Source organism: Nycticebus coucang, chromosome 5, assembly GCF_027406575.1.
Source record: "Nycticebus coucang isolate mNycCou1 chromosome 5, mNycCou1.pri, whole genome shotgun sequence".
NCBI lineage: Eukaryota > Metazoa > Chordata > Mammalia > Primates > Lorisidae > Nycticebus > Nycticebus coucang.
In genome coordinates, this window is record NC_069784.1 from 25,817,685 (window position 1) to 25,833,684 (window position 16,000).

The following is a 16,000-nucleotide window of genomic DNA, read 5'->3' on the forward strand; positions in this document are numbered from 1 at the left end:
TAAAAACATGACTTTTAGGTGAATCCATCCACATGAATCAAAATGATAATCAATAAAATGTTTAAGTGGTCATTCCCTTTAACTTATAACTGGATTTCAATTTTTAAAAGTCTGTACGTGGCTGGGCATGGTGGCTCACGCCTGTAATCCTAGCACTCTGGGAGGCCAAAGTGGGTGGATTGCCTGAGCTCACAGGTTTGAGACCAGCCTGAGCTAGAGTGAGATCTCTAAAATATAGCTGAGCTTTGTGGCAGGTGCCTGTAGTCCGAGATACTTGGGAGGCTGAAGCAAAAGGATTGCTTGAGCCCAAGAGTTTGAGGTTGCTGTGAGCTATGACACCACAACACTCTATTGAGGATGTCAAAGTGAGACTCCGTTTCCAAAATAAAAATAAAAATAAAAGCCTATATGTGGGGATTATAGAGAAAAGAAGTTGAATATGCCATCTTACAGTACCTATACATTTAGCCTTGTAAAAGTGACTATCTTCTGCATTGAGGTCTTAATTTCATTAATTTCCAAATATATAAACTATGTAAAGTGCCAGTTAAAAGTCTAAAGATTTCAATATTATGTTCCTTATTTGATTCTTGCTAAAATGGCTTTCACTCTTCTTAAAATGACCTTTTCCTATTTTCTAACTGGTTTACCACCCTTATTCACCTTTGCTTACATTTAAATGGCACCTCCACCCTGAAGCCTGACCCAACTCCCACAGAGACTCTACCACACTATAACCACTCAGCTGTGGGCAAGACTGCTGTTCATTGTGTTTACTTTTATACCCCTAGTACACAGTATAAATCCTGCCACAGGGTAGGGTCCTTTTTTTAAGGAACAAACCACTTACTTTCTCTTCTAATACTCCTTTATCAATTTTTCACTTATCACTCTTAAGGCACTTGGCCTACTGGATTATACAGTCACAGCTCAGAGATCCTGCAGGTTCAGTTCCAAATCACCGCAACAAAGCAAATATTGCAATGATGTGAGTCATATGAACCTTCTGGTTTCCCAATGCATATAAAAGTTATGTTTGTACTCTGCTACAGTCTATGAAGCATGCAATAGTGTTAGATCTCAAAAACAAAGTATACACCTTAATTTTAAAATCCTTTATTGTTAAAAATGCTAATAATTAGCTTGGCACCTGTAGCATAGTGGTTATGATACCAGCCACATACACTGAGGCTGGTGGGTTCGAACCCACCCTGGGCCAGCTAAACAATGACATCTGCAACAAAAAATAGCTGGGTGTTATGGCGGGCGCCTTTAGTCCCAGCTCCTTGGGAGGCTGAGGCAAGAGAATCGCTTAAGCCCAACAGTTTGAGGTTGCTATGAGCTGTGACTCCATGGCACTCTACTGAGGGTGACATAGTGAGACTCTGTCTCAAAAAAAAACAAAAACAAACAAAAAAACCTTTGCTGAATCCACTGACTCTTCCTTTAACAACAAATTTCTCTGTAGCATGCAATGCTGTTTCATAGCATTTTACCCATAATGGACATAATGGAACTGCTTTCAAAATTGGAGTCAATCTTCTCAAAGTCTGCCAATGCTTCATTATTAAATGTATGCAATATTCTAAATCCTTTGTTGCCATTTCAACAACGTTCATGAGCATCTTCACCAGGAGTAGATTCCATCTCAAGAAACCCCTTTCTTTGCTCAGATGAGTTACTTCTCATCTGTTCAAGTTTTATCATGAGTTTGCAGCAATTCAGTCACATCTTCAGGCTCCATTTCTAATTTTACTTCTCTTACTATTATGATCATTTCTGCAATTACTTCCTCCACTGAAGTTTTGATCCCCTCAAAGTCATCCATGAGGGCTCAAATCAACTTCTCCCAAACTCCTCCTGTTTTCTGACCTCCTCACATGAACTGTGAATGGAATCTAGATTGGTGAATCCCTTCCAGAAGGTTTTCAATTCACTTTTCCCAGATGTATCAGAGCAATTTTTATTCATGGCAGTTATAACCTTACACAATATTTTTCTTTCTTTCTTTTCTTTCTTTCTCTCTCTCTCTCTCCCCACCCCCTCCCCTTTTTTGGCAGAGTCTCACTCTGTTGCCCAGGCTAGAGTGCCTTGGCATCAGCCTAGCTCACAATAACCTCAAACTCTTGGGTTCACGTCATCCTCCTGCCTTACCCTCTGGAGTAGCTGGGACTACAGGCACCTGCTATGACACCAGCTAATTTTTCTATTTTTAGTAGAGATGGAGTCTTGCTCTTGCTCAGACTGATCTCAAACTCCTGAGCTCAAGGGATCCTTTGCCTTGGCCTCCCAGAGTAGGCTATAATTACAGGTGAGAGCCGCTGTACCCAGCTACAAAATATATTTCTTAAATAATAAGACTTGAAAGTCAAAATTATTCCTTGATCCATGGGCTACGGAATGGATGTTGCATTAGCAGTCATATAAACAACATTAATCTCCTTGAGTGATCAGGTTCAATGTTTTGAAAGGAATCTTAATTTATGAGCAGCAGGTTTCAACAGTAAGCTTAAAACACTCAATAAACCATGCTGTAAACAGATGTGATGTCACCCAGGCTTTGTTGTTCTATTTGTAGAACACAGGTAGAGGTGATTTAACATAATTCTTGGCTTGGCGCCTATAGCTCAAGCGGCTAAGGTGACAGCCACATACACCGAGCTGGCGGGTTAGAATTCAGCCCAGGCCTGCCAAACAATGACAACTATAACCAAAAAATAGCCGGGTGTTGTGGCAGGCGCCTGTAGTCCCAGCTACTTGGGAGGCTAAGGCAAGAGGATCACTTAAGCCCAAGAGTTTGAGGTTGCTGTGAGCTGTGACGCCGCAGCACTCTACCCAGGGCGATAGCTTGAGATTCTGTCTCAAAAAAAAAAAAAAAAAACCAACAAAACACATGATTCTTAAGGGCTCTTAGATTTTCAGAATGGTAAATGAGCACTGGCTTCAACTTACAGTCACCTGGTACATTAGCCTCTAACAAGAGAGTCTTTTGAAACTTTGAAGCCTTAGGCATTGACTTCTTTACTCTAGCTATTGGCAGTCCAGGATGGCATCTTCTTCTAATGTAAAACGATTTCATCTACATGGAAAATCTGCTGTTCAGTATAGCCACCCTTATTAATGATAGCAACTAGATCTTCTGGGTAACTTGCTGCAGTTTCTCCATTAGAACTTGCTGCTTCACCTTGAACTTTTTTGGCGTAGAGATGGCTTCTTTCCTGAAGCCACATGACCAACTTTCACTAGATTCAAACTTTCCCTTTGCAGCTTCTTCATCTCTCTCAGCCTTCAAGAACTGAAAGGAGTTAGGGCCTTGCTCTGGATTAGGCTTTGGTTTGGGAATGTGATAGCTGGTCTGATCTTCCATCCAAATCATTCAAACTTTCTCTGCATCAGATGGCTGTTTCACTTTCTTATCATTTGTGTGTTCATTGCAGTAGCACTTTTAATTCCTTCAAGAACTTTTCTGTTGCATTCACAAGTTGGCTATTTGATGCAAAAAGCCTAGCTTTTGGCCTGTCTCAGTTTCCAATACATCTTCCTCACTCAGCTTACTCATCTGATTTAAAGTGAGAGAGGTACAATTCTTCCTTTCAGTTGAACACTGAAAAGTGGCCATTATAGGGTTATCAATTAGCCTAATTTCAATATTGTTGTTTCTTGGGGAATAGGGAAGCCCAAGGAAAGGGAGAGAGAGAAAAGCAGGTCAGTGGAGCAGTCAGAACACACATTTATCAATTAAACTCACCATTCTATATGAGTGTGGTTAGTGGTGTCCTGAAATAATTACAATGGTAACATCAAAGATTGCTCATCAAAGATCACCATCAATCTTAATGATGGGCTGGGCATGGTGGCTCACGCCTGTAATCCTAGCACTCTGGGAGGCTGACGCAGGAGGGTCTCTTGAACCCAGGAATTTGCAGTTGCAATGAGCTAAGATCATGCCACTGCACTCTAGCTGGGATGTCAGAGCAAGAGACTGTCACAAAAAAAATAAATAAATAAAAAAGAGAGAGAGAAAGAGTTAATGATAAAAAGTTCCAAGTATTGCAAGAATTACCAAAATGCGATAGAGACAGAACTGAACACATGCTCTGGAAAAAGAGCATTGATAGACTTGTTTCATGCAGGGTTGCCACAACCTCCATTTGTAAAAAACTCACCATCTGCAATGTTCAATAAAGCAAAGTACAATAAAACAATGTATGCCTATAATTATCTTCCCACATACCTCCTCTAATAACAGTGTGAGCTCTTCAAGGGTATGGCCCATAGCTCACTCATGTTTATGCTGAGTAATCAGCACAGTGACCGGAACATTCATCAATGGATACATGCTGAGGCTGCCATGAACCAGGCACTGTTCTACAGGAAAAATGAATAAGACAATCACAGTTTCTGTGGAAAGACAATAAATAAATTAAAAAATAAGGTGATTTTGAAATTGAGATTAATACTATACTACAAAGTAAATACAGCATGACAAGGTGACAGAGGATAAGGAGTGAGCTGGTGGAAATGCTAGTAGTCAGGGTAGGCCTCACAGAGGAAGTGACATTTGAGCCCAGACAATAAGGAGCTGGTCATGCTTAGATCAAGAGCAAAGAGGTCCAAGCACAAGACAAGCACGTGCAAAGGCTCTGAGATAGGAATCAGCTAGAAGTCTTAGAACAAACACACAAGCAAAGGCAAGTGGGGGCTGGAGGCAGAGGAGGAGAAGAGGTGAGAGAAGCACGTCAGGGCTGGAGTGTGCAGGCTACACAGAAAAGTTTAGACTTTATTCTAAGAGCATAGAAAGCTTCTGGAGTAACAGAATCTTATTTACATTAAAAAAAATCACTTTGATTGTTAAGTGGTAAAGAAATTAAAGGGGGCTATGAATTTCCTTCCATAGGCAGGCAAGTGAGGACATTATGTGACTGGAAGTGGGAAAGTTAAGAGGGCATGGTGGCAGTGACAATGGATAGAAGTAGACAGATTGGGACATAAATTTTGAAGATATGGTTGGTCGGACTTGCTATTAAATAAAGAAAGTTGGATATGACAGAAAGGAATCAAGGATGTCTCCTGGGTATCTGACATGAGCAAATTTACCAAGATGGGGAAGAACAAGAAATATACCATCTTGGACCAAATAAGTATCAGGTGCCTATTGGATATCACTTTAACAGTTACCACTCTGAAGATGACAGACTCACCTATAAATCAAACACAAAGGAGCATTCTAAATCTGACTAACTCTGTTTACTGTTGGGTTACACAAAGACAAACACAATTTAATAAGTGATTGAAATGACCAAAGATGTCTCAGTTCATTTCACAAAACACATCATTTTTGGCTGCCACTGGTCTCTCTAATCCAGATTATTAACATAAGTATGATGAATTGTAAGTCAGAAATTTTAAACAAATGCTGTTAACTGAATTCAAGTGCTTTCTGCTCTTGTCCATGCTTCATAAACTGTGGGTGGTTAGGGTGTCAAGAAAGAGGTCAGCAGTGTCTCACCAAGTCGCCTTCACTCCTAGTCAGTTAAATGCTGTACACAGGCTACTGAAAGCCAAATGCTTCGATGCTTTCTGCAATGATACACATTTTAATCTATTTTTATATTCTGTGTAATTCATTTTTTTAAGAGTTCATTTTTTTATTTTTAAATTGTTTTTTATTAAATCATAACTTTGTACACAGATGCATTTATGGGGTTCAGGGTACTGCTTCAATAGTGTGTAATTCATATTTATTGAAATAATTTATACACAGTAAAATTCATCCTTTTTAGTGCATAGATATTAGCTTTAACAATCACTTACAGTGGAGTAACCATCACTACAGTCAAGACACAGAACAGTTTTTCACCAAATAAGTTCATTCAAGTCCTTATTTCATAGTCACCTCCCCACCTTCAGACTCTGGCAAACACAGACTGATTTTTTTTGTTCTCATTATCTTTTAAAACTTAAGTATCGTCTTGGGAATTTATGACTTTTGTACACAGATGCCTGGCAAAGCCCTATATGAATAAAGCTTTCTTGAAAAATATGATGTGTAAAATATTAGAACCTCTCAAAAAGTATTTAATGACCTTGTAGAAGAAGAAATCACCCACTGTGATCATTAAGGACTAGATACAGGCCTCCAAAACAGGGTTTGTAACTTTTCTTGAAGAAAGGCTTTTCATCTAATTGGCTTGGACAAAACAAGTATAACTTTAAATATACACTCAGTAAAGAGATTTATACACGTTTTTTTCCTCAAAATAAACTGAGGTTTTTAGGTCACCATCTTACCTAAAATGTTAATTAAGGCATAAAACAGGCTGGGCGAGGTAGCTCATGCCTGTAATCCCAGCACTTGGGAGGCTGAGGTGGGTGGATTGCCTGAGCTTACAGGTTCAAGACCAGCCTGAGCCAGAGCAAGACCCCCATCTCTAAAAACTTGCTGGGTGTTGTGGCAGGTGCTTTTAGCCCCAGCTCGTTGGAAGGCTGAGACAAGAGGAAAACTTGAACCCAAGAGTTTGACGTTTCTGTGAGCTATAATGCTGTAGCACTCTACCAAGGGTGACCAAGTGAGACTCCATCTCAAAAAAAAAAAAAGGACATAAAATAGCACATAGGGTTTTTATTTATTTTTATTTATTATTATTATTATTATGATTTTGAGACAGAGTCTCACTAAGTCGCCCTCAGTAGAGTGCCAGGGTGTCACAGCTCACAGCAACCTCAAACTCGTGGGCTTAAGCAATTCTCTTGACTCAGCCTTCCAAGTAACTGGGACTGCAGGCACCCAGCTTCTTTTTTGTTGTAATTGCCATTGTTTATAGCAGGCTCGGGCCGCGTTCAAACCCGCCAGCCCTGGTGAATGTGGCTGGCGCCCTAACCACTGAGCTACAGGCGCCAAGCCACACAATGGTTTTTACATAGGATTTTCTATAGTAGGAGATGGATAAATTTAAATTCAATTAATTTTCCAAGTTAATTTCATTTGCAGAATTATACCAGTCCCTCTAATTTTTTTATTATCCACTTCACTTTTTTTTTTTTTTTTAGATTTTATTTATTTTTTATTTATTTATGTGTGTGTGTGTGTGTGTGTGTGTGTGTGTGTGGTTTTTGGCTGGGGCTGGGTTTGAACCCGCCACCTCCGGCATATGGGACTGGTGCCCTTGCCCTTTGAGCCACAGGCGCCGTATCCACTTCACATTTTAAAAATATTTTATTGGCTGGGCACAGTGGCTCATGCCTGTAATCCTAGCATTCTGGGAGGTCGAGGTGGCTGCTGCCTGAGTTAATCACGAATTTAAGACCAGCCTGAGCAAAAGTGAGACCCCTTTTCTAAAAATAGCCGGGTGTTGTGGCAGGCACCTGTAGTCTCAGCTACTTGGGAGGCTGAGGCAAGGGAATTGTTTAAGCCTAAGAATTTAAGGTTGCTCTGAGCTGTGATGCCATAGCACTCTCCTGAGGGCAACAAAGTGAGAATCTTTCTTAAAAAAAAAAAAAAATAGCTGAGCATTGTGGCAGGTGCCTGTAGTCCCAGCTACTTGGGAGGCTGAGGCAAGAGGATTGCTGGAGACAAAGAGTTTGAGGTTGCTGTGAGCGATGACCCCATAGCACTCTACTGAGGAGGACAAAGTGAGACTCTGTCCCCCCCACCCCTGCCAAAAAATTTTACTGGATATCCTAAGTACGCTGATTTGATCTTTAAATTTACTATGAAAATTACTTGCTGGGATATGTTTTCATTTTACACATCTATTATTTAGAAGCAATGATATTTAATGTGCCAAAAAGTAATTTACAAATTGATTCTTTTTTTTTTTTTTTGTGGTTTTTGGCCGGGGCTAGGTTTGAACCCGCCACCTCCGGCATATGGGACTGGTGCCCTACTCCTTGAGCCACAGGCGCCGCCCCTACTAATTGATTCTTAATTGTTGTGAATGAATGAACACATCTTCCAAAGTGTGTGCCAGAAAAGGTAGCACACACTTTAGCAGTAAGGCCTTGGGCTTTGCAATCAGAAAAATCTGGATTCAAATTCCAGCTCTATTACTTAATGATTGTGTACCAGGAGTCCTCAAACTTTTTAAACCGGGGGCCAGTTCACTGTCCCTCAGACCGTTGGAGGGCCAGACTATAGTTTAAAAAAAAAAAAACTATGAACAAATTCTTATGCACACTGCACATATCTTATTTTGAAGTAAAAAAAACAAAACGGGAACAAATACAATCACACCGTTGCATGTGGCCCACTGGCTGTAGTTTGAGGACCCCTGAACTGTAAACTCTGAGGAAGTAACTCATATCTTATGGCCACAGTTCTCTTACTCCTTAATTGTGAAGAGCTGTACTACCCATCTCATACAGCATGAATACAAAGTGGTTATACCAAGTCTGGCACATACGTGTAAGTGCTCAATTAATGTTGGCTATTGGGTTACAGATGGTTGAGGACAATTAATGACAATTATGGTTATGGGGGGGGAAGCAGAAAGAGGGAAGGAGGGAGGGGGGTGGGGCCTTGGTGTGTGTCACACTTTATGGGGGCAAGACATGATTGCAAGAGGGACTTTACCTAACAATTGCAATCAGTGTAACCTGGCTTATTGTACCCTCAATGAATCCCCAACAATAAAAAAAAAAAAAAGAAAAAAAAAAAGGTTACAGATGGAATTCCCATTTAAAAATCATTAAAATGCTCTATTATTCAGCAATCATTCTGGAACAACACGGAAAATGTCGTTATTTATATTTTATAAAGGAGTTTTTTTTTTTGTTGTTGCAGTTTGGCCGGGGCTGGGTTTGAACCCGCCACGCTCAGCATATGGGGCCGGCGCCCTACTCACTAAGCCACAGGCACCACCCCATATTTTATAGATGATAAAGTGAAGGTCAGAGATAGGTGAACTCAGGTGCACACAGTTAAAGAGAAGCAGAATAGGGCGCAGCTGTTCAGACAACGCTGGTAAGTTAAGGTCTGATGCTGCCATGCTTTCTAAGGTGGCATTTTCTTCCACATTTAAAAAAAATTAAAAAAAAAAATAGTGTTGGCTCAGCACCTGTGGCTCAAGCGGCTAAGGCACCAGCCACATACACCTGAGCTGGTGGGTTCGAATCCAGCCCAGTCCCGCCAAAAAACAGTTACGGCTGCAACCAAAAAATACCAGGCATTGTGGTGGGCACCTGTAGTCCCAGCTACTTGGGAAGCAGAGGAAGGAGAATCACTTGAGCCCAGGAGTCAGAGGTTGCTGTGAGCTATGATGCCATGGCATTCTACCCAGGGCGACAGCTTGAGGCTCTGTCTCAAAAAACAACAACAAAAAGAAATAGTGCTTGGGTGGCGCCTGTGGCTCAAAGGAGTAGGGTACCGGCCCCATATGCTGGAGGTGGTGGGTTCAAACACAGCCCTGGCCAAAAACTGCAAAAAAAAAAAAAAAAAAAAAAAAGAAATAGTGCTTTGTGACAAAAGTCACAAAAAAGCCAAGGATGATATCTTAGTTTATATCACTTGCTATAACAAAATACCATACACTGGTGGCTTATAAACAACAGATACTTATTTCTCACAGTGATGGAGCTGGAGAAGTCCAAGATCAAGGCATCAGACAACGCAGTCCCTGATAAGTGCCTACTTCCCCACACACAGTTCTTCTCACTGTAACCTCACTTGGTGGAAGGGGTGAGGGAACTTTGTGGGGTCTCTTTTATAAGGGCACTGATCTCATCCAGGAGGGTTCTGCCCTCACGACCTGATCACTTCCTGAAGTCCCCACCTCCTAATACTATCATTGTGGGGGTTAGGATTTCAACATATGAATTTGAGGAGACACACAGTCCATTGAATAGAGGAGAGATCTGCAAAAAATGTCTTTTAACCTTTAAGTTTCCTCTCTGTGAAAGGGGATTTCATTAAGTGAGAGCTCATTTGGTGAAGCCAACCTTATCAAAGTAGTTGATCAGATAACATTTAGGTTGGAAATAATTTTTTTAAACTAATTCACTTTAAAATGGAAATAAATACCTTACCTCTTTACTCACCTTTCTCCTCTTATTCCTTAAAAACATCATCTTTTTTTCCCCTTCTACTTTTTACTAACCAAGTTTACTGAGCAAATTTATGGAGCTCAGAAAACGTTAAACTAAGTTAGAAGGAAATGAGAGGCTATCATCTAGTTCAAACCTTTCATTTTCAGATGAAGAATGAGGCCAAGAAGGGAACTGACTAAAAAAAAAAGAAAGCCCAAATGGGCCTGGAATCAACTGCCCTATGTCTCACGAGGTGTACTACTGTCAGGGCATCAATACTCAGGCCAGGTGGTCACCAGAGTATCCACAGCAGACACCAGCCATCAATCACATCATCATTTCCTTTTTAGCCTTAATACCCTGGAATCCTAATATCATTGCACTCAAACTAGCTGTTGCCAAAGTGGCCATGTCTCTTTAATAATTCAGTAAATGTGAACCTAAAATTCATAGTCTAAAATGCTAACACCAATTTTTTCCCTTATCTTTGTCTTTTAAGTTTAGGAAGTAAATTAATTAAATCTTTCAGGGCAGTAATGATCTTTTAGGGAGATTTGAGTTCTAGGCACTCAAAATGTGGTGGAAATTTTGGTCTAAATTTTTAAAAGAAATATAAGCAAAATTAATCTATGATGACAGAAATCAGAACAGTGATTGCTTGGAGCGAGGGGCTGACTAGGAAGGAGCAAGTGATGAAATGTTCTGTATCTTGACGGGGATGTGGTCAAATTATACACTTACTATCTGTGCATTGCACTGTGTGCAAATTATATCTTTTAAAATCAATCTAAGCTACTCATGTAGAAAATTCATATTTTAAAATTCCTATCCAAAAGAAGGACCTGACCTGCAACCCAGTTGATGAAAGACTATGAACAAATGGATGAGTATCTTTCAAAACCACTGCAGCTAAATGCATTTCTGTTCAGCTATTCATAAGAATAACATACATCAGGCGAGAACTCATGTATTCAGAAAGGAAGTAAGGTTTCTTTTCAGGCTATGCCAGTTAATGAATTCTGTCTTCAATAGGAATGAGAGCATTATTTAAGAACTGTGTATACTACTGTGATAACATATCCACTGACCTTTATTGACCACTTGGAGTTTAGTAATAGAACTTTATCCTAAAGACTATGAGAGAGCTTAAGACTTTTATAGATAAGGAAGGTAAGGCTGAACACAGAGTGCACTAATTAAGTTTTCATTTGTCTATTTTCTATATTACTTTCCTATAAAAACATGAGTATATATGACATTCCATACCACCACATACCATATTTGATAGCAGAGTCTTGACAAAAACAAAAACAACTATTAAAAAGGAGTAAAGAATTGGCTCTTCTTTGGCTGATAAGCACACGTCAGCTAGGTACATAAACTGGTTTAAGATACTGCTCTGTTAGTGGTTATTACCATGAGATAAGGAGAAAAGGGGAAATTTCAAGTTTAAATTATAGCTAGAAAAGGCGGGAAAATCTCTCAGTTCTTTCAGCAAAGTGACTTTAAAATGATAAATTTTAGCATATATTAATTAAGGTTTAGTATCCTAGCTGGCATACTGATAAATGGCAGCTGTTTAAAAAAACAAAACACAGTACTCTATTGCTAGTGAAAGGTCCACAGGAGGGTTACTTTCCTGCGTCTAGTGAAGGCCTTACATACCACATCTGGCTTCAACCGGAGAGTAAGGGGAAAGGAGACCAACATGGAGCGCAAGGTGGTGAACACCGCCGAGAGCCAGGACTGCCGAACCTCGCGGCTTCTTGGAATTCGGTGAATGTAGTATTCAGTAGTCTAAAAGAAAATGGAATCCAAATTATCGGGTCACTGATGCCAAGGTTAAATTTGCAGAAATAGGAGATGCTTTCTTGTTTATTTCCAGTTTTCATTCTAATCACTTTTCTTTTCTTTTTTTTTTTTTTTTTTGAGACAGAGTCTCAAGCTGTCTCTACCCTGGGTAGAGTGCTATGGCATCACAGCTCACAGCAACCTCCAACTCCTGGGCTCAAGAGATTCTCCTGCCTCCGCCTCCCAAGTAGCTGGGACTATAGGCACCCACCACAACGCCTGGCTATTCTAACCACTTTTCAATTAGAGTCATAAAGCCTATTTCATGTGTTGTATTAATGTAACAAGCACACCACTGGGTTGTGACAGAAAAGTTCCTAAATATGATTCAAAAGCACTGTTAAAGCCAGTTGAGATAAGAAGTTGGGGAAATTTTTCTATAAAATAGCTTTTAGGCAAAGATCTTAACATGTTTTGTGCAAAGAGCTTTTACAAATTGACATACAAAACAAATTACCTCGTAACAAGATGGGCAAAGAAGATAGATAATTCCAAACAGAAATACAAATAACAAACACACGAAAAGATGGCTAGCAAACACAAAAAGAAAACAATCATTTTTCAACTACATGATTAGTAATAATTGCGGATACTCAGCATTATTGAGGTTACTAGGGAAACAGAAATACACATTCTCTGGGCAAGTATAATGTGCAACTTTTTAGGAGGGCAATCTAGAAACATCCTTAATATTTTAAATGTGTCTACCTTTGATCTAGCAGTTCTGCTTCTGGAAATATATCTTAGATTTACAGACATGTTGGTTTTACATGTATTTTGCTTTTGCTTCTTCTCCCTCAGGGTAACTATAATTTGACATTAGTTCTCTCCATAAAGTTCCGTATTTGTCTGAGTGATTGCTCATTTATCTTTACTCTTTTCCAGATCGTTGACGAGGTTAGTTTGAAAGCCTTGTCTTTAAGCTCTGAGATTCTTTCTTTTGTTTGGTTCAGCCCATGTTGAAGCTTTCTGCCGTATTATGAAATTCCTTAAATCACTTTTTTTTTTTTGAGACAGAGTATCACTATGTCACCCTCAGTAGAATGCAGTGATGTCACAGCTCACAGCAACCTCAAACTCTTGGGGTTACGCGATTCTCTTGCCTAGCCCTCCCAAGTGGCTGGGACTACAGGCATCTGCTATAACATCCAGCTATTTTGTTGTTGTTGTTGCAGTTGTCATTGTTGGTTAGCTAGCCCGGGCCAGGTTCGAACCTGCCACCTTCAGCGTATGTGGCTGGCGCCATAACCACTGTGCTATGGGTGCCGAGCTTAAATCACTCTTTTCATTTCCTTAAAGTTCTATTATATCCTTTCTTATGTTATCTAGTTCTTTAGCCATCTTTTTCTTTTTTTCTTGAGATTCAACTGTATTTTTTATTAATATTGCTTTAAGTCAATGTATTATCTTTTTTCTTAATAAATTCAGGTCTGATTTCTTTTTTTTTGAGACAGAGTCTCATTTTGTCACCCTCTGTAGAGTGCTTTAATATCACAGCTCACAGCAACCTCAAACTCTTGGACTTAAGCAATTCTCTTGCCTCAGCCTTTCAAGTAGCTGGGACTATAGGTGCCTGCCACAACACCTGGCTGTTTTTAAAAAATATTTTATGGTTGTAGTTGTCATTGTTGTTTGGTGACCCAGGCTGGATTTGGACCTGCCAGCTCCAGTGTATGTGGCTGGCACCTTAGCCCCTGAGCTACAGGCGCCGAGCCAGATGTGATTATTTTTTAAATTTAATTTTTATAAAATCATAACTGTATACATTTATGGGGTACAATGTGATCTGATATACAATGTGAATGCTTAAATCAAACTGATTAACATAACCATCACCTCACTTATTTTTTGTGGTAAGACATGTATAATGTACTCTTAGTTGATTTGAAATGTACCCTTACATTGTGCACATTAGGCGAGATCCCACCAAATGCCCTCTCTCCTCCTTCCACCTGCCCTCCCATCTCCCCTTTTCTCCCCTCCCCTCCGGACTATATTTGTGTTTTATCATTCATATGAATGTGTGATTATATATTGGTTTCATAACAGTATTGATTACATTGGATACTTTTTTCCTATTCTTGAGATACTTTACTAAGAGGAATATGTTCCAATTCCATCCAGGAAACATAAAAGATATAAAGTCTCCATCTTCTTTTTATGGCTACATACTATTCCATGGTATACATATACCACAATTTGTTAATCAATTAATGGGTTGATGGGCAATTGGGCTACTTTCATGACTTGACAATTGGGAACTGGGCTGCAATAAACATTCTGGTGCAAATGTCTGTGTTGTAAAATGATTTTTTTTTTTTTTGTAAAATGATTTTTGTTCAACTGGGTAGATACCTAGTAATAGAACTGCAGGATCAAATGGTAGGCCAGCTTTTAGTTCCTTAAGAATTCTCCATACTTCTTTCCAAAAAGGCTATATTAGTTTGCTATCCCACCAGCAATGTACAAGTGTTCCCTTCTGTCATGACCTTTTCCTTTATTTAATTGATGTCCTGAAATATTTTTTGACTTCCTTTTGTTGCTTCTCTCTTTAATACTATTGATTATTCTATTGATCTTATTTGCCATCCATATTCTGAATTCCATTCCCAACGTTTTGACAATTTCCTTTTGGTTGGAGATCCACTGTGATCCTTTGGGAGTGTTGAATTGGTGTTTATTTATTTATTTTTTTAGACAGAGTTTATGTTGCCCTCAGTAGAGTGCCATGGTGTCACAGCTCACAGCAACCTCAAAATCTTGGGCTTAAGTGATTCTCTTGCTCCACTCAAGTAGCTGGGACTACAGGTGCCCGCCACAATGCCCAGCCATTGTTGCTGTTGTCATTGTTTTTGCAGGCCTGCGCTGGGTTCCAACCTGCCAGCCCTGGTGTACGTGGCTGGTGCCCTAGCTGCTGAGCTATAGGTGCTGAGCCTGTTTTCTTCCCTCATTACCAGAGTTCTGCTGGTTTCTTCTTACCCGAATCCTCTTCTCTCAGCTCAGGACTGATAGATATGCAGTGCATCTATTTTCCTTTGCTGGGAACTCTCCTCCTGGGTAAGAAGAAATCAATAGATGGCACTTTTGTGTCCTACTGTAGAAGACTGACCTAGTAGGAGAGGGCTGGGTGTACTGAGAACCTGTAATACAGCTGTTGTGCTTTGTCCCATTCCTTTGTGATTGTCAAAGTTTAAGCTGGTGCTAGATGACTTTTGTGTAGAATAGTGGGTTTTTTCCTCGGCCACCACTGGAAGCTCGGTTGGAGGCTGAGCAAGACCCTCTCCACAGAGGTTGGTGTTGCAGGGGATTGTTATACTCTACTCTGCCAGGGTCTCCCGTGGTGGTGATGGTGGCAGCAGGTGAGATAATCTAGGCAGTAGTTGGGGATGTTCATGCTATGGGTCCAAGGGGGTTCAAGTGCAATGGCAGCTTGAGGCTGGCAGACCCTGGGGAATGTTGGACCATGGGTAAGTTCCTACCAGGAGGCTAGTGGAAGCCTTGGGGATGGAGCCTAAGGGCCTAGAGGTAGCTCTGGAACTTTGGGGGTAGAGCCTTGGGGCGCAGGGACAGTGCTGGAGTTAAAGCCTAGACCTCTTTCTGTGAAACTGACCCTTTACAAGGAGCTCAGGGAACTTCTCTCAGCTCTTGTAGGTCTTCTCTCCAGGAAATAGAACCATAAGAGAAGAGTGTCCTAAGGCTTTGAAGTATGTCCCCAAAGGGTAAGGGAGCCTTCTGCTAGTTAGAGCAAGAAGGATCCCATTATGCACCTAATACTGCTTGAAAAATTCTCTGCCCCAGTGTTTTTGTATTATACCTGCTATGCAGCCATGCAGTTGAGTCGACAGGAATCTGGGGTCATCTTGATGGGGATAAGGGCCATCAATTAGCTATGCTGGACACACAGAAAGAAGTTGGGTGCTAGGTTGTTTGATGTCTTAAGTCACCTAATGGACACAAACCATGGCAAATCCTAAGAAAGTTTTTATTATTTTACATAGTTTAAGAAAATAAAATACATAGGCTCAGCACCCGTAGCACAGTGGTTACAGCGCCAGCCACGTACACCGAGGCTGGCAGTTCGAAACCGGCCTGGGTCAGCTAAAACAATAATAACATCTGTAACAAA

The 16,000-nt window shown here is 40.3% G+C and overlaps 1 protein-coding gene across 1 annotated transcript in view; it reads right to left on the bottom strand.

Annotated features, from left to right (window-relative positions):
- ALG14 (ALG14 UDP-N-acetylglucosaminyltransferase subunit) overlaps positions 1–16,000 on the bottom strand; it is a 93,195-nt gene that overhangs the window by 47,411 nt on the left and 29,784 nt on the right. The window contains exon 3 of the mRNA XM_053591439.1: positions 11,689–11,820. Within this exon, the coding sequence (XP_053447414.1) occupies positions 11,689–11,820 (132 nt within the window). The remainder of the gene's footprint in view (positions 1–11,688; positions 11,821–16,000) is intronic.